General features: G+C 40.1%; 1 protein-coding gene across 1 annotated transcript; it reads right to left on the bottom strand.

The window, feature by feature from the left end:
* Positions 1 to 224: 224 nt before the first annotated feature.
* On the bottom strand, positions 225 to 4,386 carry LOC110737868 (probable prefoldin subunit 2). The gene is made up of 2 exons (XM_021918219.1): positions 4,255 to 4,386; positions 225 to 911 (listed from the first exon to the last, which is right to left on the bottom strand). Exon 2 carries the CDS (start codon positions 903 to 905, stop codon positions 459 to 461), a length of 447 nt encoding a protein of 148 aa, XP_021773911.1. The 5' UTR covers positions 906 to 911; positions 4,255 to 4,386; the 3' UTR covers positions 225 to 458.
* Between the last annotated feature and the right edge of the window lie 21,004 nt (positions 4,387 to 25,390).

Genomic DNA, 25,390 nt, shown 5'->3' on the forward strand with positions numbered 1-25,390 from the left:
TCAATTTTATATCTTGAGGTTCATAGACCCTAATTATGGAAGATCATCGCAAGATTGAAACAACACTTATTGGTTCCTTTCAAGCACAGTTTGCTTAAGCATGAAATTTGCTAGCATGACAGGTAAACCTACACAACCCGAGTTACATCCAACTTAAATGAACTATGCTTTGGGTTCAACCAATAAATATCCAAGTGAAGAGAGCACACCTAAATATCTTTGAATTGCACATGAAAAAGATAACTTTCAATTCTAGTATTTGTATCGGGAACTTTCAATATTAATAGCAAAATCATAAAAATAATAAACACAACACCAAAAAGGCAAAAACTCACTACGTGATGATGTTACAAATCCAAATACATCCAATTTCTAAACCATCCAAACTACCATAACTATGAAGACATGGAGTAATACATAATATGACCAAGACTTCAAAAAAACTATCACCACAAAACCTATGTTTCAGTAGCACCGGCAGGGCCTACCAGAACACCCTGTGCGTTTCCTTCTTTCTTGTTACTGTCCTGCACATCATTATCCGACTTTTTTATCCTAATTTTGTACTTCGCCTCAAACTCAGCAATGTCTTTCTTCTTTCTCTCCAGAGCCTCGTTCAGCCTGCCAATAACCTCTTCAATTCCCTCCTTGTTCCGCTGCACAGCTGGCAAAACCTCCTTGATTGTTCTTTCTACAAGCACACCTCCAATCATACGGTAGCATTTCCTTGAGGGATCAAGTGGCTGGATGGCATTCATAACCAAGGAATGTTCGCTCACTTCCATCTCAAGCTCTGTGATCTTAGAGTATATTTGGTTTAGTTCTGACCTCATCGAGGCATACAAGTTTGCAATTGCTTGCTCATTGGCAGGCTCTCTTCTTTCAGCTTCAGATTTGCTCGCCATTTCAAACTGCAAAGAGCAACATGGAACCTTAGTGGGACGTGTGAGCACCAGCAAAGATATTAGAAAATCGATTCTAGATAAAAGGTCCAAGAATAAAACCAGAGCAAGATTTACAGCTGCAGCTTTCTCAATAACCTAGTCTAACCCACAGAATTGCACACTTAGTGTTAGAGGGCACAAGCGCACCAAGACTAAAAAATCTTTGGAGTCTAGGCGCGCAAGGTGAAGGCACACATCCTTTTGTAGGTGACACAAACTTTATTTATATGAATAAGAAACTACAAATTAATCTCTATTAAATAAATCTAAAAAAGGGAATTATGGGAAAAGGTCCAAGAATAAAACCCGAGCAAGATATACAGCTGCAGCTTTCTCAATAACTTAGTCTAACCCACAGAATTGCACACTTAGTGTTAAAGGGCACAAGCACACCAAAACTAAAAAATCTTTGGAGTCTAGGCGCGCAAGGTGATGGCACACATCCTTTTGTAGGTGACACAAACTTTATTTATATGAATAAGAAACTACATATTAATCTCCATTAAATAAATCTAAAAAAGGGAATTATGGGAAAAGGTGAAAGAGACATGATCAATAGCTAGGGACTAGGATACTTCAAATGGAATTGGGGGATATGGAGTTTTTCTCTCCTCTAGAATTAAAGTAAACCTGACCATCACAAAGTCGTGTGGTGATTTTTTAAAAATATTATCTTACACATTAACTATTGACGCCTTACAACATAAGGCACAGGGAGCAGCCTAGAAAAAAACACATAAGCGTGCACCTTTTGTAGGCATTTGTGCCTCGCAAGGCGCCAGCTCTCGCGCCTGAGTGTCCCTTGTGCCTATGCCTAAGGCACACTTTTTGAAACTAAGATCGCACACTACCTGTCTAATTCTAAATCAACCTAAGATCCCAAAAACAGTTCACAGTGTCACCTAGGCTCAACCCTTAACTTTAACACTGTATGCACCAATATCATCAACAACTTTTGAAAATCGACAACATCCAGGAAAAAGCATGGTGGGGAAAAGTTTTTACTGGCTTCATTAATAGTTCGGTAGTTTTGCATCATCACAGAATTAGGAAAGCATAAACTAAGTGAAACATAAAATACAACAGTTAAGAAAACCTTTCAACTTTTATAAAATGGGAAAGGAACATAGGTCAGACACTAGCATAGGTCCAACCAAATATATCCTGAGTATAATAGTAGAGAATCGCAAGTTGCTAAATTTTTTACAAAAATATGGCCATAACTGAGATCAAAGTAACATAACATTGTTGAAAAGAATGAAGGTTTCTTGAGTTAATATTTGGAATCACAAGAGAATATGCATGCAGATAATAATATTCAAAATAAACAGAGCCTTAAAGATCAGAGCAATGACATACAGCTAGATGATGGTAGTCAAAACATCAAAATCGATCTAGAGAGAGTGATGAAGCAAATGATGAAATGAAGTCAAGTTGGGGTAGTGTTTACTTTCTTACGGATGAAGTGAAGACTCAAGAGTCAAGACTTCAAAATTAAGCAAATAGCAATATATCAGTTGTGAACTTCAAGCCTTCAGCTAGATATTGTATTCCTGGTTTCTTATAAAGTTGTCACACTCATATTTTGTGAAATACATTTCATGGTTTTCTATAAGGATGGTGTATATGCGATGCCTGAATTTCACAGAGCATTGTGGAAACCAACCTGATTACCCAAAACATGTGAAGTCCAATACCCAATTATCCTCATTTATGGCTAGACCCCTGATTCTTTAAAGATGAAAGATGGGGGCAAAATAGTAGAACCTCATTCCAGACATTCCATTCAATATAATGTGGGTGGAAAAGGGGATAGGAATACAATGACTCACCTAGCCATGCATTTGTTTTAAGGAAAAGAAAGGGGAATTAGTAACCAGTGTCCTAAAAACATTAGCCAAAATACTCAGCTACAAGAGCTATATCAATTAACTTCTTTTTTTAAAGTGAAGAGCCGGGGGGAGATGGATGAAGATGGCAGACTCATTAAAGAATCACACCAACAGATCAACATGCATTTGACTAAGCACAGCTTAAATTAAAGCTCCTAGCTTACGAGACTGGCAATTTCTTTATTCTGTGAGGGAAGCCGGGGAGCACATCAGAGGAAAATGAACTCAACTACGAAACTGATTGATGAAGAGCTACATAAAGCATCCTAAGGTCCTATAGGAAGCTTAAGAGACTGGAAATATCTTTATTCTGTGAGGGAAGCCGGGGAGCACATCAGAAGAAAATGAACTCAACTACGAAACTGATTGATGAAGAGCTACATAAAGCATCCTAAGGTCCTATAGGAAACCTGATTGGAATAGAAAAATAACTTCAAGAATCGAGATAATACATAAAACATCCTAGAGTCCTTTAGAATAACACATCATGTGAAATAAAATGTAAACACAGGTTGGTCAGGGAAACGAACCCATGTTAGTGTTTACCGAATAGTCACATCCAAAACTTTTCCAACTCATAATCCCATCAACGGACAAGTTACATATTGATATGCATGTAAAACTAAAAAGGCTCTGAAGTTCTAAGCAAATAAGACCATATTCAAATTATATCTTCTTGCAAAAGGGTCATTTTCGGTGTTTAGGTCCATTAGGATCATCATTATAATACAGTTCCACATAATTGGGAATACAACTATCAAGGAGCTAATATGAATCACGTCAACCAAGGAAAACTCATTGAGAGAGGAGCCCGTAAAATACTTCAATTACATCAGTGAAAGTTGAAGCGCGTCTCTTTATTTGACATAAATAACAGCCCAATAGTTTTTGGTATCTAAAGTGCAATTCTAAGAGCATTTCAGAGGAAGTGAACAGAAAAATCAGCGAAAAACAGTCTCAAGCAATTTGTCTTTGTTAGCTTCTAGTTACTAGTTAGAGAAATAGAAAACTCTTGAAACTAGTAATTTTCCAACCCCTAATCAAGCCATTCTTTGAAATTACAATGTATTTGCAGTTCAAAAAACAAAGCTGAAAAACTTAAGTCCAGATTTTTGTCACTTACCTAATAATCATCAATTTTCAATATTCACTAAATTTCTTTCACTGGTAAATGTTCACATGAGTAAACTAATTCAATCATATCAAAAGGTTCTGCAACACATTAGCAACGAAATTTGATTCAATTATCAAATTAGGGTCATAATTTCATAGTTAGATACTAACATCAAAGGCAAATTAGATTCAAATATCAAAATAAGCGAAGAACCCTAAATGAGTATACTGAGAATTAAATTAACGATAAACCCTAGATTGTGAAATTGATTTACGAAGATTACAAAAAGAAACCAATATCTTACCTCACAAGCTGCTTTAATGGAGGATATTGAAATCACGAGTCGCCTCAATGGAGAACGTTGAGTGCGCTTCAATGGGGAAAGTCAGAGAGAGAAAGAGGACACAGCTAGGGGTTTACAAAAATTGGCCCGGACCTGAAACCGGACCTGAACCGACCTGACCCGGACCGGACCTGTTGATTCAGGTCCGGTCCCGGTTCTTAAAAATCCAGGTTCCCGGTCCCGGACCCGGTCCAAACCCGGGGTTTTCAGGTCCGGACCTGAAACCCGGGAAAATCGTAATTAAAAAAAAAAAAAAAAAAAAAAAAAAAAAAAAAAAAAAAAAAAAAACCAAACTCTGAAAAATTGAAACTGAGTTTTCGTGGACTTATTTGTATTTTCGGTGGACTCATTTGTATTTTTTGGTGTTTGAGAATCGGGACTTTATAGACTTTATGTAGTTTTGTAATTGATAATTTTGGTTTGTATGTAATTATTAAATTATGCAACAGGTCTAAAAATCACAAAACAGGTCCATATGCAGGTCCATATGCAGGTCCAACAGGTTTTGTATTAAAAAAAACGAAAAAGACACAAAACAGGTCCATTCAGGTCCAAACCCGGACCGGACCTGATTTTCCAGGTCTGGCCCGAAACCGGACCTGTTAATTCAGGTCCGGTCCCCGGTCCTCATAATTACCCAATTCAGGTCCCCGGTCCAAACAGGTCCGGTCCGGTTTTGGACCGGTGTACACCCCTAGACACAGCTACAAGTAGAGGTGTCCACCGTGCGAGTCGTGCGAGCTGGGTTAGGGTTAGGTGGGTCGCGGGTTGGGGTTTCATGACACACGGCACGACACACGTAGGGTAGGGTGGGCCGGGTCGTGGGTTGGGTCGGAGAAGTTGGACACACCAGGGTTAGGTTCGTGGGTTAGACGAGTCGTGGGTGGGTCGAGCTGGGTTTGTGGGTTAGACGGATCGTGGGTGGGTCGAGCTGGGTTTGTGGGTTAGACGGGTCATGGGTGGGTCGAGCTAGGTTCGTGGGTTAGACGGGTCAAGGTGGGTTAGTGAGTTAGGGTGGGTCGAAGGGTGGGTTAGTGGGTTAGGGTCGGGTGGGTTTGTGGGTTAGGTGGGTTAGGGTCGGGTGGGTTAGTGGGTTAGGGTCGGGTGGGTTTGTGGGTTAGGTGGGTTAGGGTCGGGTGGGTTTGTGGGTTAGGTGGGTTAGGGTCGGGTGGGTTTGTGGGTTAGGTGGGTTAGGGTCGGGTGGGTTAGTGGGTTAGGGTCGGGTGGGTTTGTGGGTTAGGTGGGTTAGGGTCGGGTGGGTTTGTGGGTTAGGGTCGGGTGGGTTCGTGGGTTAGGGTCGGGTGGGTTGTGTGGTGTTTTAATTTTTACAAAATTAACAATTTGATGGCTTGCTCTTAATTAAGATGCCTACGTATCCTTATATTATAAAATAAGGAATCAAAGCCAGCGTAGTTCTTATATTGTACTTCTTTTGAAATTTGGGGGGGGGGGGGGCTTGGACCTATCTTTAGAAAACTAAAATTTAATTTTGCAATTAAATTGTAATTTTCGAAAAATAAGTTGCCTACGTATCCCGAAAGAATCAAAGCCCACGTAGTTCTTAGCGTACCTGATTTAGACTTTTCTAGCCACCCATGTTTGTTGCATCATCATCCCCGGAAGCTGCATCATCCGTTGACGACTCCAATATCATCACAGGATCATCTTCATCGTCTTCGTCTTCCTTTAAACCTTGAGTTCTTCTTTCAGCTTGATCCCAATCTTTCTTACAAACACAAATTTGAATGCTTTCCGGAGTTAAGCGAGATCTTTTTTCATCTAACACTCTTCTACCTGCACTAAAAGCAGACTCGGAAGCAACAGATGAAGCGGGAACTGCAAGTATATCTTTTGCAATTCTCGCCAATATAGGAAAACTTTTTTTATGTTCTTGCCACCATTTTATAATTTGAAAGTTGTTGTTGGTCTCATGTTGATATGACAAATAATCATTAATAGCAAGTGTTGAAGAAGATGATGATGAGAATGATGTAGATGCTTTGTGTTTTTTTTTTCATAACTTTATCAAGAAAACCAAATCTAGAATCGGAAGTGCTAGTAGTAGTTGGTGTTGCCAAATCAAAACCATAAATAGATGCATAATGATCATAAAGGTCTCCCAAAACAGATTTGCATTTGTTAATATATTCACTAACATCATAATCGATACTTAAACTTGTATAATAAAATTCTAAAAGATTTTCCAAACCTTCAGCTTTGACACCGGGGTCAAGAATAGCAGCAATTCCATAAATGATTGGAAATTCACTAAAATAAGTATGCCACTTACGTTTCATGCTATCAAGAACGGGACGAAGTCCATCAATCTTCATATGCTCTTCGATGGTGTGAACAACTTTAACACACTCAATTATGACTAAATGAACGTTAGGCTCATAAATATAAGAGAAAATATGAGTTGCACTATCAAAAGCATTTAAAACATCACGAACAAAAGAAGCATTAGTCCAATGACTTTCGGTTATTAACTCAGTAGGATCAACACGAGTCTCATTGTAAAGTTGGGTCAAAATATCACGATACTTTATAGCATCACTCAACAACTTGAAAGTAGAATTCCAACGGGTAGGGGTATCAATAGACCATTGTCTTTTCTTAAGACCTCTCTCTTTACACATAGCTATGTACTTTCTTCTAACTGACTGAGTAATCCTAATCCATTTTATAACTGTTCTAATTGGGTTTAGCAATGGTTGCAACTCAGCGAGACCCTCTTGAACAGACAAATTCAAAATATGAGCACAACATCTAACATGCAAGAGACTACCACCCAACAACAAATTCAACTCGGAGTCATTTTTCAAATAGTCAATACACTTTGTGTTTGCAGTTGCATTATCAAGAGACAAAGAAAAAACTTTATTATTCAAGTGAAATTCTTTTAAACAATCCAAAATACGAACTTTGATGTTAAAACCGGTATGCCTTTCTTCCATAGCTTGAAAACATAGTATACGTTTTTGAATAAACCAATCATCATCCACCCAATGAGCAGTAATGCAAAGAAAAGGTTCGCCAAAACTAGAAGTCCATGTATCACTTGTAAAACTAACACGACCATCAAAAGTACGAAATAATTCAATCAAACCACTCCTATACTTATAATAAGAAGTTTGTGTATAACGTCTTAGGGTATTTCGGGGGACACGAGTAAATGCAGGTTGTAATGCAACTTTATTAAAATGCTCAACGTTTGCATTTTCACCGTAACTAAAAGGGTATTCATTAGCAATAACTAAAGTACTCATTTCATCAATCATTCTATCTTTATTATAAATGAAAGGTGTACCTCCGCCGGGTTGGTTCATGTATCCACCCAATTGTGTTTGGACGCCACCCCCCGAAGGACGGGGGCCATTTTCGAACAAGTCGTGTTTATTTTGCAAATGCCGACTCAAGGTTCCGGTTCCATCTCCCGTTTTCCAATTATATGACTTGACATTTGCACCTAGCGCCTTGCAAACTAGGCATGTACACGTGAACCTCTTTGGTTGACCAGGTTGCCATCCCGGGGGTGTGACCTCAACTCGTTCAAAATGTTTCCACACCCAAGAAAAATGTGCTCGACCTCTACTTTCACCGCCACCACCTTTCATAAATCAAATTATTAAAATTAATTTTTAAATGCTATTCATGAAAATAAGCTTTTAAATTTTAAATATTTTAATTATACTTATTTAAACGCATTTTTCATGGTAATTAACTAATTGTAAATCATAGAAAATTGGAAACTAAACTAACTTTATAATCATTAATAATAGTTTTTTTAAATATTCATAACAATAAAAATTTAATTAGAAATTACCTTGAGATGAAGGTTGAGATGTTGGTTGCGATGGAGGTGGCATAGTTGAACTTGATGATTGGTGGGACTCGTGGGAGAAATGTTGTGGTGGAGACGTTTGAATATTTTGCCTATCTCCTAAACCATAATCTCCATATTCATTGACAAATTGGTTTAAATTTTCCGTATTAATTTCATACGAAAAATTTGCACCACCACTCCTTTGGCTACCACTTCGACCACCACTTTGACTCCTTCCCATTCCTCCTCTTGAGCTCATTTTTTTTTTTGTATGATTACTAATTATAATATGGAGAAGAACTTTTTTTTTTTAGAATCTTAAGAATACTAATAATAATATTAAGGAGATTTTTTTTAACAAAAATATAACTCTATATAACACTTGAGAATTTGAGAACAATAAGAATTTTTAAGTAAGAGAGAAAGAAAGCTTGAATTTGTGTGGAAATTTGAGTGAAATGGAATTGGTATATATAGGAAAAATAGAATGGATGATCATACACTTAAAAAACTAGCCGTTAGATACAAAAAACTAGCCGTTAGATACAAAAAACTAGCCGTTTTTTTTTTTAAAATGGATGTTAGGCCGTGCGGGCCGTGCGGGTCGTGCGAATTGTGCGGGCTGTGCGGGCCGTGCGGGTTGTGCGGGCCGTGCGGGTTGTGCCGGCCGTGCGGGTTGGGTGGGTCATGCGTGCGGGTTGGGTGGGTCATGCGTGCGGGTTAGGTGGGTTGGCTCGTGCGGGTTGGGTGGGTCATTCGTGCGGGTGGGCCGTGCGGGCTGGGTTGTGCCAGGTGGGTCGGGTTAGGTGGGTTCACGGGCTAGGTGTGTCGAATTAAATGAGTCAAAACGGGTTGTGCGATTTGGGTCGAATCAAACGGGTTAAACTGAGCTGGGTTGAAATGGGTTGTGTCGAAAATTTTGGACCCACGACACAACCCGGATTAAATCCGAGCTGTGCCGGGCTGTGCCGGATTGAAACCGGGTCGGACCCACGTGACCCACCAGCCGTGCGAGTTAGGGTGGGCTGGGTCCAACCCGGCCCACTGGCCACCTCTAGCTACAAGTATGTTTTGGTAGGTACTTGTTGTAATTGAAAATTTTATTCTAATAATTTAACCTTTACTCGGTCTTATTCTATTAATATGAGCTTTCGATTATATCATAATAATCCAAGCCTTGAGAGTGTTTGAGTGCTCTATTTTTTTAGGCCAAGGTGACTTGCTACCTATTGTACAATAATTTAATTTAATTTTTTTCATTTTTCAATTTTATTTAATTCATTTTCAATTTTTTGTAACTTATAAAAAATTAATATCAGCCCTTCCCCTATTGATTCCGGCCAACCTCTCCCACTTCACCTCTCTTTCCACAGTTCGGTCTAGCCCTCCCCCCAGCCACCTCCTTGCTGCCCCTCCCCCAGCACAGCCATAGCCACCCTATCCCTTAACCGATCACCACCATAACCTGTCCCGACGCCCACAAAATTCGTTACGAAAACCACTCCAAACACTCCGAAACCCAAAAATCGGCGGTGTGGTGGGGGTCGATGGTTTTGAGGGAGGTTTCGCGCGATGGTGGTGGGGGTTTTTGGGTTCGAGGGTCAGGTTTCAATAGAGATGGTGGATGGGGGTTTCTGGGTTCGGGTGTTGGGTTTCAACGGAGGTGGAGGTGTGGGGTTCCTTGCTGCTGTATTTCGACTAGGGTGGTGGCTGGTGGGGTGGGGTTCCTTGCTGCCGGAGGTGGAGGTAAAATAATACAACCTTTGAGCGGTTCGCCAAAAACTAGTCAACCTTTTGATTATTTCTAAATAATACAACCTTTTGAGGGTATTCGCTTCAAACGAGTTATGACCGGTTAGTAACCTAATTAACAAGTTAAATGAGACACGTGTCATAATCTTATTGGTTTGACAATTTAAATTATTTTTTTATATATATAATGTTTTTAATTTAGTTTAACATTATTATTATATTTATTTATTTTATTTAAAAAAAACCATCTCCAACTCCACCACCAGCCACCCCCTTCCCTTTCCCCAGCGACCTGCCAACCTGACCCCCGGCCCCTACGCCGGCGCCGGTCCACCTTCCCAGCGTGTCGCCCCTTCTCTCTTCCCCACAAAACCACCATCCCGAAACCCTCCTCCCCCACGAAACCACCTAAAACCCATCCCTCACCGTCGAAAAACCCTAACCAGACCTTTCAAGGGTTTCGCGTAAGGTTTTTCGAGGGTCGGGGATTGGTTTTAGGTAGTTTTCTGGGGGAGGGAGGGTTTTGGTGGTTTTGTGGGGAAGAGAGAAGGGGGCGACACGTGGGGATAGGATCGGCGCCGGTACCGGGGGAGGGTAGATCTAGGCGCAGCCGACGTCGAGGGCTGGGTTGGCAGGTCGCTGGGGAAGGGGAAGGGGTGGCTGGTGGTGGAGGTGGGTTTTTTTTAATTAGTTTTATTATTAATTAACCATAATTAAAGTTTTATTAATTAAGAGTTAATTAGATTATTAAACGAATTTATTGAAAATAATATTTAACCGATTATTCAGGTTGTAGGTAAATTATCTTGTTTAAAGCGGATACCCTCAAAAGGTTGTATTATTCAGAAATAATCAAAAGGTTGACTTGTTTTTGGCGGACCGCTTAAAGGTTGTATTATTTTTTTACAATTTTTCCTAATTTTTTTTTTAGTTTTAAGGTTTTTTTTTTAAAAAAAAATCAAAAATATTTTTGGACAAATGAAAATGCAACACGTGGCACGTGACCAATTGTTTTAGGTTAAGTGACCTACTTGACCTAATAGAATAGAACACCCCCTCCCCCTTAAGCTTGGATTATTGTGGAACAATCAATAGGTCGAATTAATAAAATAAGACCGCGCAAAAGTTGGATTATTAAAATCATATTTTCCTAATATATATATATATATATATATATATATATATATAACCTATAGTTTCGTAATATATATAGTGAAAGGGGGTTTTGGGTGATAAATTTTACTTTCCCAAAATACCCCTCTCATCTTTTATTTATTTATTTATTTATTAAAAAAAACTGACTACTCCCTCCGTATTTTATTAATTGCTTCATTTCTCTATACGCGGAGTTTTAGGAGAAATAGTATAAAGTATGGAGTAATAAAATATGAATGAAGTGAGGTTGGTGGAAGAATAAGAGCATGCCCAATAGGTGACCAAAGTGTTGGTCACGAGGAGAGAGAACTGTAGTTTTGCATTAATATATTGAAAAGAAATAAAAAAAAATGGCGAGATTGGGCGATGACCAGGGCTTGGCCATGACCAAAACCAAGCTGTTGGGCAAAGTTTCGGATATCCCCAAGTTGTCAGGAGACTTTGTTCTATTAAGGTGAGATTGAAGAGAAAGAATGTATTATGGTGGGGTATGGTAAAAGTAGGAGAGATAAAATTTTTTGATCAAACTTTCTTGGGCAACCAAGGGGTATTAAAATGAGAGTGGTCATAAAATTTGGTCATTGGTGAGGTGGAATAGATAATAATACTTCCTCCATTTTTTTTTAATATTGCACCATAAGAGTTAGGCGCAAATTTTTTGGTAGTGGGAAAAAGAAAGAGAGAGAAAGGTAAAAGTACAAAATATGGATATCCGAAACATCCGATCTGAAAAATTTGAAAATCAGAGTCGATGTTTTGGCTGGGATAGACACGGGCGTTGTGTGTGTGGGAAGCTCCCTCAAATGTGTGACCTCGCGATTGTGATGGGTTGCGTCGAAAGTGTTATGTTTTACAGCAATTTAACAAATTAAGAATTACTTTAAGATTGTGGTGACAAAACCTAAACAGTGTATAATTCTAATCAAATTATACAACAACCAAATACTAATTAAAGTATTACAAACCAAGCACTATAGAAACAATGTAATTCAGAAATTACAAAAACAAAACACTAATGTGAAAGATTCTACACTTGCCTTACTCCAAGCCAATGAATCCAATAAGAACATGAGAATACCAAGGACCATGTGAGTCTTCAATACCGGATACTTGTCTAAGGCGTGTAAACACTTTCCTAAAGTGATTATTTCCCCCACCACGGTGCTTGGGTTGAAACCGGAAAGTCACTTTGAGATACAATACACAAACACTACAATCTTTGCACTAGAATTGTAGTAAGATGATCAAATTCTCAAAATTAAACTTAATTGATAGAGGATTTCTAGAAGAGATTGCAAGTTCCTTTAGAAATTGTGGAGAAGAGAGAATATTAGAGAGGTATGTAAAACTTTCTATCTCTCTTTTTTAAGGAAAAACGAACACTCCTTTTTAAGAAAAGGAAATAACCGCAAAAACCCGCAGACTAAAGAAGCAGCGCGGGCGCGACACAAACAGGCGCGGGCGCGCCTCCCCAATTCTGCCAGAATTTTGCAAATTTCCAGAAACTTGGCGCGATTTTGACGCGCTTTTGTCACGGGTCGCGCCAATATTGCGCGGGCACGCTTAACACTGGCGCGGGCGCTCCACTCCGACACTTTAAATAATCAACAAAAAGTCCTCCTGATATTGTGACTCAGGCGGGGTGTGCCGTGGTGGTAGCGGTAGGGGTGAACATGGTTTGATTTGGTGCGGTTTGAGTACCAAACCATAAAATACAGTTTGGTCAATTTTTCAAACCAAACCAAACCATATAAGTATCCAAATCGAACCAAACTAAACCGTAATAATACGGTTTGGTGCAGTTTGGTTTGCAGTTTATAATGAGACGACATTTTTCCCTAAAAATTGCCAAATAATACTTCATTAACTTATAATAAAGTTTAAATAATTAGCCTAACCGTATACCCTATGTTGTATTTTGATTTTTAATGGTTTTATTATTATTTTTTTATTTTCTTAATATATAATAATTATTTTAACTTATTTAAAATTATATAAATATTAAAATACGGTTTACTGGTTTATGGTTTGGTTTGGTTTATAATTTTTGAAAAACCAAACCAAACCGTAAACAGTATTTACAAAAATCCCTAAACCAAACCGTATTTTTATAAATCGTAAACGAAATCAAACCGCTAAAATACGATTTGGTCCGATTTGGTTACGGTTTAGACCAAACTGTGTACAACCCTAAATAGCGGTGGTCCAAGATATTTTCGCTGGAGGGGAGGCCATGAGTTATGTGGTCCTTGGTTTGAGGGGAGGTTTGTTGGGGTTGTTCATCCCAAGTCCCACATGGAAGAAATAAGAAAGTGAAGAGCTCCTTATAAGTGAGTGCACATTCCATTAGTATGAGACTTTTTGGGAAGGTGTCCAAAAAAAACCGTGCGGGCTAGGCCCAAAGCGGACAACATCATACTAATGTGGAGTGGAGTGTGCGTGTAGCCCGACAAGGTGGGTAAGCCGGACCCAACAAGATATCGAATATCCAAAATTTTCAGATCAGATTTGGATATTATTTTTATGATATCCGAGTATTTGGATATCCGAACTAAAATCACATTTCGGTTCTGATATCCGATCCGTGAACAGGCCTGCTCTAAAGTATGATAGTTGGGAATAGAATATGGAAATATTAAAGTATGATAGTTGGGGGGTCCACTAAGAGAGAAGAAATTAGTAAAATACTGTGAAAGGTTTCCTAAAATGAAAATGAAGCAAGTAATAAAATACGGCTGCAAAAGAAAAGTGGAACAAGTAAAAAATACGTAGGGAGTACCATCCGTTTTTTTTTTTGTTTTAAAACATAACTACCTTTTAAAAAAAAACTATCATCCTTTGTTTAATTTTATTTAAGGGAAGTCATATCTTACCATTAGCCTCCATGACTTCATCAATTTTTAAACCCACTAATTTTTTTTATTAGAATAAGGTAGATAATATTTCAGGAAAAAAAAGGAAATCGAGCCATATAGATTTTCTTATGTTGTGCATGCAATGTGCGTGTGTCTCCTAGCTTGTTTCAATAAAAGTAAAGATTTTATTATTTTTTGAAAGGCAGGGTAAAGAATTAATTTATTAATATACCTCTAGAGCTATATGAAGTACTATGTATATTTTTTTAAAAGGTAAGATAAAAAAAGCATTAGAATGCCCTCCCTACGAGGGGTACTCCTAATGTATCAGAAGAGTGAATAGAGACAAACTAGAGTTATTACAAACATCAATATTCATATTATTATAAACTAAATATCCCACATTAACTATCCAGTTTGCTGCGCGATTTGCCCCCTGATAGATATGTTGGATTCTTCAATTATGAAACTGGGAGAGGAGAGAACGAGTGTCTTTGATAACATGCTCAATTAGCCAAAGGACTGCCCAGGTCTCTTTTATTGAGTTGATGACTAAAAGATTATCACCTTCAATTTGAATGTTTAGAAAGTCGCAATGAAAAGCTAGTTGAACTCCTTTATGAAGATTTGTAGCTTTTTCAATGAATTCTTTGGTGTTATCGAGGTTGAAAGTAGAAGCCTTATGAATTGCACCACTACTGTCTCTAATGATGATTCCTACTGCTGAGCTGTTGCGAACCGACCCGTCGAAGTTGAACTTGAAAAGTAGATAAGAGGTGGCTTCCATGATACAAATGATGAGGAGAATGAGTGAGAAGAAATTAAAGGATGTGGCCTCTTGGAATGAGAGACCCCTTATGAAAAATGTTTAAAACTTGTTGAACAATTAGAATGTTATCATGGATGGAACGATCTAGGTAAAAGCATTTTGCAAAGGACTCACCTTTTCTTGTAGAATTGGACATAATCTGCTCACCAACATGTTTGAAATTGCCTTATAAAATGTGTTTACTAGGCTTATTGGTAAAAAAATGACTTGGCGTTTCTGGTAACTGAGTCTTTGGGATTAGTGTAATAAGAGTATGGTTCAAAGAAGGCGAAAGCTGCCCATGGTGAAAGTGTAACACCCTAAAAATTTCTTTCCTTTAAAATACCTGTTTTTCCCTTTTAAAAATACGAAATAGGAAATTCTAAGACATTACCGCCAACGTGATAACGGCTAAGGCAATTATCAAAGACACACAACGGAAAACTCATTTCAACAGCCATCCAAAATAAAACCAACTCTGAAAGTCAAACCAAACGAAAGTAAAATCAAACCAAATTCAAACAAAGTCAACCTACAACTTGGAACCATTGTAGGCCCTTTCAAAACTCAAATCAATTATTTAAAACATTGCGTTAATCTCACAAGCAAATAAATAATAATTAAAGCAAATAAAACGTATCATATTCATATAGAAATTAAGCAAGATTCACTCTTCATTCATGCCCCAACATGAATATGATTCATCACCTGAAAAGCTTCTCTTTACTTTGTCCCCACTACTCACCATTAGAAATGGTTCATCGTAGGGCCAAGATAAAGACAAGGCCAAATAAACGTACATACACAAAATCAACAATGCTAAGTACATAAGCGTAAACAAAACACACTAACATGCTTTCATCCTAGCATCACACAACTTACCTTTTTGCACCTGTTTACATGCATACAACATACCACTTAAACGATAGATAATTGTATTGCTTATTTATTTGATTACGCATCGAACGAGTTTTCCACTGAATCCCTGCCCCAAATAAATTGAGATAAACTACTCGGAGAGCTAACCAGGTAGGCATAAATGTCACTTGTAAGTTACGGACGTCCTGGGCATAAAATAAAAAGGAAAATACAGCGTCTTGTACTTTCAGTAGAAGTTATGATCAAATATAAAAGTCACATAACTCCCCCATATGTTCATACTCGAGGTATAACCGTTCCAAGAGTTTTGGTGTGCAGTCTCTTTCATTTTAAGTTAGTTACATTTTAGACTTGGTGATGATTCTCAATCCACAACACAAACAATCAATACAATCCATTCAAGTAATCAAACATTCCAATTTAAATCCTTGAATAATTAGTGATCACATGCATATAATTTAAAGTTGAATCCTTTTTAAACTACCTCGGTGTAGAAACATCTTAAGCGCATAAAGCACCACAAATCCTATCCCTCGGTGTTTAGAACACCTTAAGTGCACTTAGGCACCGTATTTCATTTTATTCCTGTGTACTAAGACACTTAATAGCTCCAATCCCATGCTTAAAGCATCAATAAAAATTATATGAACCGTAAAAAAAATTCTCTTTTTATATTCCAAAGATAATTAAGCCTTTAGTTTAATCAAAGAAGCCTTTAAACATGCCAATAATAAAAGTGTGGTCCATATACATCATCCCAACATCATAAAATCCAACAATAATTCATTTAAAATTTAATTATGCCTCACAAACCAATCATCAAAACCAATCCAACCCAACAATTCCAACCAATTCCTAGCATGATACTAACTTGGAATTAATTAAACAAATCCTAGCATGCTTCTACACGCTTTAATGAATACCAAGTATGCGAACGTACCTCGAATATGATCTCAAAATCACCACGACTACACGAAATCACTCACTTGGAAGTATCCTACAACCCATTCATATTAAATTTCCAGCAATATAAACACTCTTTATAACACTTTTAAACTTTCTAAAACATGCTGAAAATCATTTAGAACCACTTACTTTTATTCCCAACTAATGAGTACTTATTAAAATCCTTTCAAGAAAACTTTAATCTAGCCTCTATATAAAAATTCTAGCAATATAAAAACCCTTAAACTTGCTGTAATTTAGTTTAAAAATAGTAATTTTAATAGTATTAATCAACCATAATTAATTTCGCTCAATAAACATCAATTTAGAAACCTAGGGTTTAACAATTTATTTGGGGCTTTTTCATACAAAAACAAAATTTAAAAATTATATATATTAAACATCATTGAAAACATCATAAAATCATCACACAACACCCAAATCAATAATTAATCAAAGCTAAATTAATTATAACAAGAAGTGTTTTTCTTATAACAACCGTACGCACACACACACACGGGGGAGGGCCCTCCACGCCGATGGCTACTTCTGCCGGTTGATGCTGGTGGTGGTGCCCAGTCGATGGGTGGCAATGGTGGTGGTGGCCGACCACCATGTGGTGTGTGTGTGTGGCGTGTGTGAGGTGAAGGAATGGGGAATTAAGGAGGAAAATAAGTGGAAAGGGTGAGAGATAGTTTACCTTTTTGGAATTATCACCTTGGGCAAAAATCTGATTTTTGCATTAGGGTGAGTATTTATACTCCTTTCTAAACCATCTTCCTACATGAATTTCCCTATTTGCCCTTAATGATTCCCACTTCCACTCAAATTGGTCTTTTGACTTTAAGATTCCTTTATTATTTAAATCTCCTCCAAAGTTTACAAATATAAAAATAAAATATTTCCAAAACCATATATAAATGATAAATAATTCATTTCAAATTATTTAAATATGTTATAAAATAATACTCTAAATTTATAAACCGTATAAAAATACGGGGTATTACAGAATGAACCCTTGAATCTCTATATATATATGTATATGTATATATATATATATATGTATATGTATACATACATATATATATATATACATATATATACATATATATATGTATATGTATACATACATATATATATATATATACATATATATATACATACATACATATATATACATACATATATATATACATACATATATATATATATATATTATATATATACACATATATATATATATATATGTATATATATATATTGTTCAATTTGACTCTGTAGTAATAAGATCGGCTAAGCCTTATTTGGCTACTCCAGGAGCAACAATTCATGGTCATTATGGAGAAATCATTAATGAAGGGGATACATTAGTTACATTTATATATGAAAAATTTAGGTCTGGTGACATCACGCAAGGCCTTCCAAAAGTGGAGCAAGTCTTAGAAGTTCGTTCGATTGATTCAATATCGATGAATCTAGAAAGAGGATTGATGGTTGGAACGAACGTGTATATATATATGTATATATATATATATATATATATATATATATATATATATATATATATATATATATATATATATATATATATATATATATGTAGAAATGGGATCATATGAGACCACATCCCTTATGTGGGAACCCTATTATATGTGAGGACATATTACAACCGTTGGATCAATTGCATCCAATGGCTACAATTTATCCCAATCAAACGTAATTTCAAAAACAATTTTCTAGCATTTTCTCTCTCCTCCTTCATTCAACACAAGCTCCATTTTCTCTCTCTGCTCCCTTTCAACTGCTATTTGCTTTGATTCTTCATCAATTTTTCTTCAAACTAAAAAGACTTATTAATTTTGGAGCTTTTGCTTTCAATTATTATGAATTATCTCCTCAACAACTAAATTTTTTAACTAATTAGATGAATTGTATGATTAACATGATTTTGTGTGATTTGGTAGAATGATGATCTGATTGATTAAAGTTGCAGCAGCATGTCACGACCCACACATTCCACCCCTCACTAGGGCCATTGGACGGGAGGCAACAATCGTGGCCAGGGGGAATGCCCTTGGTGCACACTGGCTAGGCCAGAGACACCCTCCCCCTATAGAGCTTTATATTGCTCCAGTGTTGTCACCCTAGTGAACACCCAAGTGACAGTAACACAATAATGGGCTATTTGGGGACCCAAATGAAGTTTGATTGAGCCCAAATTTGGGGGTCCACCATTTTTAGGCCCAATGAACATCATGGTGGTGTTAGATTTTGAAGGAGAAGTCCGGAAGGTTCCAGAATACTCAAGGAGACTCGAGATGCATTCGGAAGCTTCTAGAACCTCCTAGGACATCCTTGAATCATCTGTAAAATCTAGAGTTGAGTAGATAATTCTAGAGCCTTGTACATAGAGGGAATGTACTAAAGAAATGTATAGAATACTCTAGAAAGGATTAGATCTAGAACCCTCCATTTGAGGAGGTTAGTGAAGGTTCTAGGCCATGCTTAGAACACTATAAATAGGGGACTTGGCCTTCATTTGGAGGCATCTCAGAAAATACTGTAAACACTCTCTCTCAAGCTATCAAAGCATTCAAAATATTTATATCCTCTTGTGTTCTCAACATTCCTTAACTTTCGTTGCACACTCTTGCTTGAAGCATTTCGGGGTTAAGCCTTGACTAGCATCCGAGGGAGGGAAGTTAGTAGGCTAGCGTGCATAAGACTAGGGGGATTAGTCAGCACATGACAACGTGGTATCAGAGCAGCTACGGTCGCGGGGGACTATAGTGCTGTTGAGCTTTGTTAGCAAGTTGTGAGCGAAGGAGGAAGAATGGCAAAGAGCAAGAACGGCAAGGACGCTAGTGCTTCACAAACAACCGAGGGCTATGCGCCTGAGGCTCTCATTCAAGCTGTCCAAAAGCTTGAGAAGCGAGTGAATAAAGTTGATGAGAGATCGGCCAAAGCCGAAGTTGCTGCTTGCGACATGACGGATTCTGTCGGCAAGGTCGAGAATGAAGTTATTACGCTCAAAGGGCAGTTAGGGGAACTAGACAATCGTCTAGAGGAGGCATCCCTTGATGCTCAATCACTCGCTGATCAGGCTTTTGAGAAGATGATGGGCGAGATGGCAAAAATGCGTGAGGAGTTCACGGGGGAACTCCTTGCTTTGAAGAAGGAGAATGAGCTCCTCAAGGAGGAACTCACGTTGCTAAAAAGGACCACGGTGGCTGGGGGCGCCACCATTCAAGTCGGTCCTAAGGTGGAAATCCCCAAGCCTCCAAAGTATCATGGAAAGAGGGATGCTCGGGAAATTGACAACTTCCTATGGAGCATGGAGCGATACTTTGAGGCTGTGCACTTGGAGGAGGATGCCTCCAAGATTAATGCTGCCACTATGTATCTCGGAGATGATGCCATTCTGTGGTGGAGAAGGCGTGAACAAGACATCAAGAGTGGTTCATGTTCCATCCGAACATGGGACCAATTCAAGGAGGATTTCAAGAAGCAATTCCGCCCGCATGACGCAGCCAAGGTCTCCATGATGAAGCTGCATGAACTCAAGCATAGCAGCACCATCAAGGAGTACATCAAGCAATTTACAACCCTCGTGCTCGAAGTTGATGATTTGCCGGAGGCTGCACAACTTATATATTTCATTGGAGGGTTGCAACGATGGGCTCAACAAGAGGTAGAAAGGAGGAACGTTCAAACACTTGCTGAGGCAATCGCAGCTGCAGAGTCCTTGGTTGATTATAGGGACACAAGGAAGGAAGGGCGCAGCAACGGCAGCAAGGGGAAAGGTGGGGGAGCCAAGCCCACCGATCGAAGCAGCACCAGTAGCAACAAGACGGTGAAAAAGGGCAAGGCAAAGGGATCATCGTCGTCTCCTTCATCATCTGACAAGCCCAGCAACAGGGGCTGTTACTTGTGCGGAGGGCCGCACTGGGCAAGGGATTGCCCTGGGAGACAGAAGCTCAGCGCCATCATAGCTTCGGGCGGTGAATCGTCAGGGGACGATGCACAAATGGGGTCGTTGCGCCTCTTTAGTAGCGTACGGGCCACACCAAAAGATGAGGAGAGCACCAAAGTGGTCCAGGTAAGCACGTTACCTCGCCCGAAGGGCTCACTTATGTTTGTTGATACATTAGTGAATGGGAGAGCTTCTAAGGCACTCGTGGACTGTGGTGCCTCACACAACTTCATTACGGAGAAGGAAGCAATGAAGTTGGGAATCAAAAACACCAAGGAACCGGGGAGGATCAAGACGGTTAACACCTCGCCCGTTCCTATCCTTGGTGTGGCGCATAAGGTGCCTATTTGTCTGGGACAATGGAGTGGCACCATAAATCTCACAGTCGTGCATATGGACGACTTCTCTTTGGTGTTGGGACTTGAGTTCATCGACACAGTAAGGCCCTTTTCATTTGAAGCGGACGGGTCAATTATGATCAAAAGGGATCAAGGGTCATGGTCCGTTCCTGTCACACGAGAAGAAGTTGAAGCCAAGACAATCTCAGCAATCCAGGTGTCCAGGGGGATCAAAAAGGGACAAGAGACTTTCTTGGCTGCATTAGTGGAGGAAGAGGAGCCCCATGGGAATGAGGTTCCATCAGAAATCTCCGGAGTCCTTGTAGAGTATAAGGATGTGATGCCTCCGGAGCTACCAAAGAGACTACCTCCTAGAAGGGAGGTGGATCACGAGATTGAGCTGGAGCCAGGGACCAAGCCTCCAGCCATGGCACCATACCGCATGGCCCCACCAGAGCTCAAGGAATTGAGGAAGCAATTGAAGGAGCTGCTGGAAGCAGGGTTCATTAGGCCCTCAAAGGCACCATTTGGAGCACCAGTACTATTTCAACGCAAGCATGATGGCAGCTTGCGAATGTGCATTGACTATCGGGCTCTCAACAAGATCACTGTCAAGAACAAGTATCCAATCCCGTTAGTCGCCGATTTGTTCGATCGACTCGGCAAAGCACGGTACTTCTCCAAGTTGGACCTGCGATCGGGGTATTGGCAGGTGCGCATCGCCGAAGGGGACGAGGCGAAGACGGCATGCGTGACCAGGTATGGTTCTTATGAGTTCTTGGTGATGCCTTTTGGACTCACCAACGCCCCTGCTACTTTTTGCACCTTAATGAATAAGATTTTTCGGCCTTTCCTTGATAAATTTGTAGTCGTCTATCTCGACGATATCGTCGTGTATAGCGATAGCTTACAAGATCATGTGGAGCATTTGAGACAGGTGCTCCAGGTCTTACGAGAGAACGAGCTTTATGTGAAGCAAGAGAAGTGCTCGTTCGGACAGGAGGAGGTGTCATTCCTGGGACACCATATTAGAGCCGGAAAGATAATGATGGAGCATGACAAGGTGCAAGCCATCAGGGAATGGGAGGAGCCCAAGAACGTGTCGGAACTACGTTCTTTCCTTGGGCTCGCCAACTATTACAGGCGGTTCATCATGAGCTACTCAGCACGGGCGGCGCCATTGACTAACTTGTTAAAGAAGAAGGCACAATAGTGTTGGAGCGACAAATGTCAAGAGGCCTTTGATGACTTGAAAGATGCCGTCACCAAAGAGCCCGTATTAGCACTGCCCGACTACTCAAAGCCATTCGAGCTACACACTGATGCCTCAGATTTTGCTATCGGAGGAGTTCTCATGCAAGAAGGGCATCCAGTGGCCTATGAGTCACGTAAGCTCAATGACACTGAGAGGAGATATCCAGTGCATGATAAGGAGATGACAGCTATCATTCATTGCTTGCGTGTCTGGAGACATTATTTGCTTGGGAGTCGGTTCACCATCTATACCGACAATGTTGCAACAAGTTACTTCCAAAATCAAAAGAAGCTAAGCCCCAAGCAAGCTCGATGGCAAGACTTCCTAGCTGATTTTGACTACGCTATGGAGTACAAGCCAGGGAAGGTAAATGTAGTTGCTGATGCTCTAAGCCGCAAGGCAATCTTTGCTAGCGTGAGCAGCATAGCTAGCACCCTCCTTGATCGAATCAAGGACGGTTTAAAGGAGGATTCTATGGCCAAGAGTTTGATGGACTTGGCTAACGAGGGAAAGACCCGACGCTTCTGGATAGAGGATGGGATACTCTACACCGTCGGACGTCGCACCTATGTGCCTAAGTGGGACAACCTTAGGCGGGACATCATGAAGGAGTGTCATGATTCATTATGGGCTGGTCACCCTGGGATACAGCGGACAATGGCACTCTTGGAGGAGGTATACTACTGGCCTCACATGCGGGACGATATAGAGGCCTATGTGAAGACTTGTCTTGTGTGCCAACAAGACAAGGTAGAGCAACGTGTGCCAGCAGGACTCTTGGAGCCCTTGCCTATACCAGAGAAGCCATGGGAAAGCGTCTCAATGGATTTCATATCTGCCTTGCCCAAGTCAGAGGGGTTTGGCTCTATCATGGTGGTAGTTGATCGCTTTTCCAAGTATGGGACTTTTATACCGGCACATAAGGATTGCACAGGGGAGCAAGCCGCCAAGTTATTCTTCAAGAATGTGGTCAAGTATTGGGGCTTGCCAAAAAGCATCATCAGCGACCGTGATCCAAGGTTCACCGCCAAATTTTGGACGGAGCTTTTCAAGTTGCTAGGGTCAGGTCTACATTTCTCCACAAGCTTCCACCCACAGACGGATGGGCAAACAGAATGAGTGAACGCTTTGTTGGAGCTCTATTTGAGGCATTTTGTGAGTGCCAATCAATGAGATTGGGCAAAGCTCATAGACATTGCCCAATTCTCCTTTAATCTGCAGCGGTCCGAGGCAACCCAGCAAAGCCCCTTTGAGATAGTCATGGGTCAACAACCCTTGACTCCACAAGCAGTTGTATCGGGCTACACGGGTAGCAGTCCCGCTGCCTACAGATTAGCTAAGGGATGGCACGAGCAGCTCGACATCACCAAGGCTTACTTGAATAAGGCCGCTAAGAAGATGAAGAAGTGGGCCGACAAAAACAGGCGCCCATTGGAGTTTCAAGAAGGCGACCTAGTCATGGTGAAGCTCTTGCCGCACCAATTCAAAGTCTTCCGCAAGGTGCATAAGGGGCTAGTGCGGAAGTATGAAGGGCCATTCCCGATCATTAGGAAGGTCAGGAAAGTTTCCTATAAGCTTGAGCTACCTCCCAAGCTGAAAATACATCCGGTGTTCCATGTTAGCATGTTGAAACCTTACCATGCCGATCTGGAGGATCAGACCAGGGGAAAATCACAACGGGCACCTACGGCCGTGGTAGCATCGTTTGAAAGGGACATTGAGAGCATCGAGGCAAAGAGAGTCATAAGGCGTCGAGGTGTGCCAAGCTACAATGAATACTTTGTTCGTTGGAAGGGTCTCCCGGACAGCGAGGCCACGTGGGAAAAAGAAGAAGATTTATGGCAATTTGCGGACAAGATCGAGGCATTCGAGTCGGGATCTTGACGAGGGCGTCAAGACTTAGGTGGGGGAGCATGTCACGACCCACACATTCCACCCCTCACTAGGGCCATTGGACGGGAGGCAACAATCGTGGCCAGGGGGAATGCCCTTGGTGCACACTGGCTAGGCCAGAGACACCCTCCCCCTATAGAGCTTTATATTGCTCCAGTGCTGTCACCCTAGTGAACACCCAAGTGACAGTAACACAATAATGGGCTATTTGGGGACCCAAATGAAGTTCGATTGAGCCCAAATTTGGGGGTCCACCATTTTTAGGCCCAATGAACATCATGGTGGTGTTAGATTTTGAAGGAGAAGTCCGGAAGGTTCCAGAATACTCAAGGAGACTCGAGATGCATCCGGAAGCTTCTAGAACCTCCTAGGACATCCTTGAATCATCTGTAAAATCTAGAGTTGAGTAGATAATTCTAGAGCCTTGTACATAGAGGGAATGTACTAAAGAAATTTATAGAATACTCTAGAAAGGATTAGATCTAGAACCCTCCATTTGAGGAGGTTAGTGAAGGTTCTAGGCCATGCTTAGAACACTATAAATAGGGGACTTGGCCTTCATTTGGAGGCATCTCAGAAAATACTTGTAAACACTCTCTCTCAAGCTATCAAAGCATTCAAAATATTTATATCCTCTTGTGTTCTCAACATTCCTTAACTTTCGTTGCACACTCTTGCTTGAAGCATTTCGGGGTTAAGCCTTGACTAGCATCCGAGGGAGGGAAGTTAGTAGGCTAGCGTGCATAAGACTAGGGGGATTAGTCAGCACGTGACAAGCAGCTTACTTAACGCGGCTTCTTGGTGTTTATGTGTTTAGGAGGGGTAGTGGGTTGGGCAAGGGGGCCTTGTTGCTGGTGGTGGGTGCGATTAGCAACGAGGGAGAGTTGATGTACGGGTTGGGTGGGTGGAGTTGTGGTTGGCTGGACGTGGATCTTTGTGGGTGGGATTATGTGTGGGTTTGGAGGAGGGTGGTGCCGTGGTGGGAAGTGGTAGATTGGTCGGAAGAACAAGGTGAGGAGGTTTTCAAAATTTCGAGTGGGTCTCCTACGGTGGCGATTGATTGATTATGTTCTTGATGTTTTATGCAAAGAAGCTGAGAATTGTGACTGTTTACAAGGTATTCGACGAAATGCCTCACTGAATTTTTTTTTCTTTTTCTCAGTTTTCTTTCATATATATATATACATGTTTCAATGTGAATTAATTGAGTTTGTGCCTGAATCATGAACCTCTTCATGTCGTGTTGTGTAATTTGATTCTGATTTGTCAGGATATAAATTGGGAATCAATAGCCCTTTTGCAAACTAAAATAAAAGTTTTTAAAGTGACTTTGTTCAATAGTTACTTGGCATGTGGAAATGGAATAAGCTTCACCATGATACTTTCTTCCATTGTGATTCTGTTTATCAACAGTTGAT

This window comes from Chenopodium quinoa, unplaced genomic scaffold, assembly GCF_001683475.1.
Source record: "Chenopodium quinoa cultivar QQ74 unplaced genomic scaffold, ASM168347v1, whole genome shotgun sequence".
NCBI lineage: Eukaryota > Viridiplantae > Streptophyta > Magnoliopsida > Caryophyllales > Amaranthaceae > Chenopodium > Chenopodium quinoa.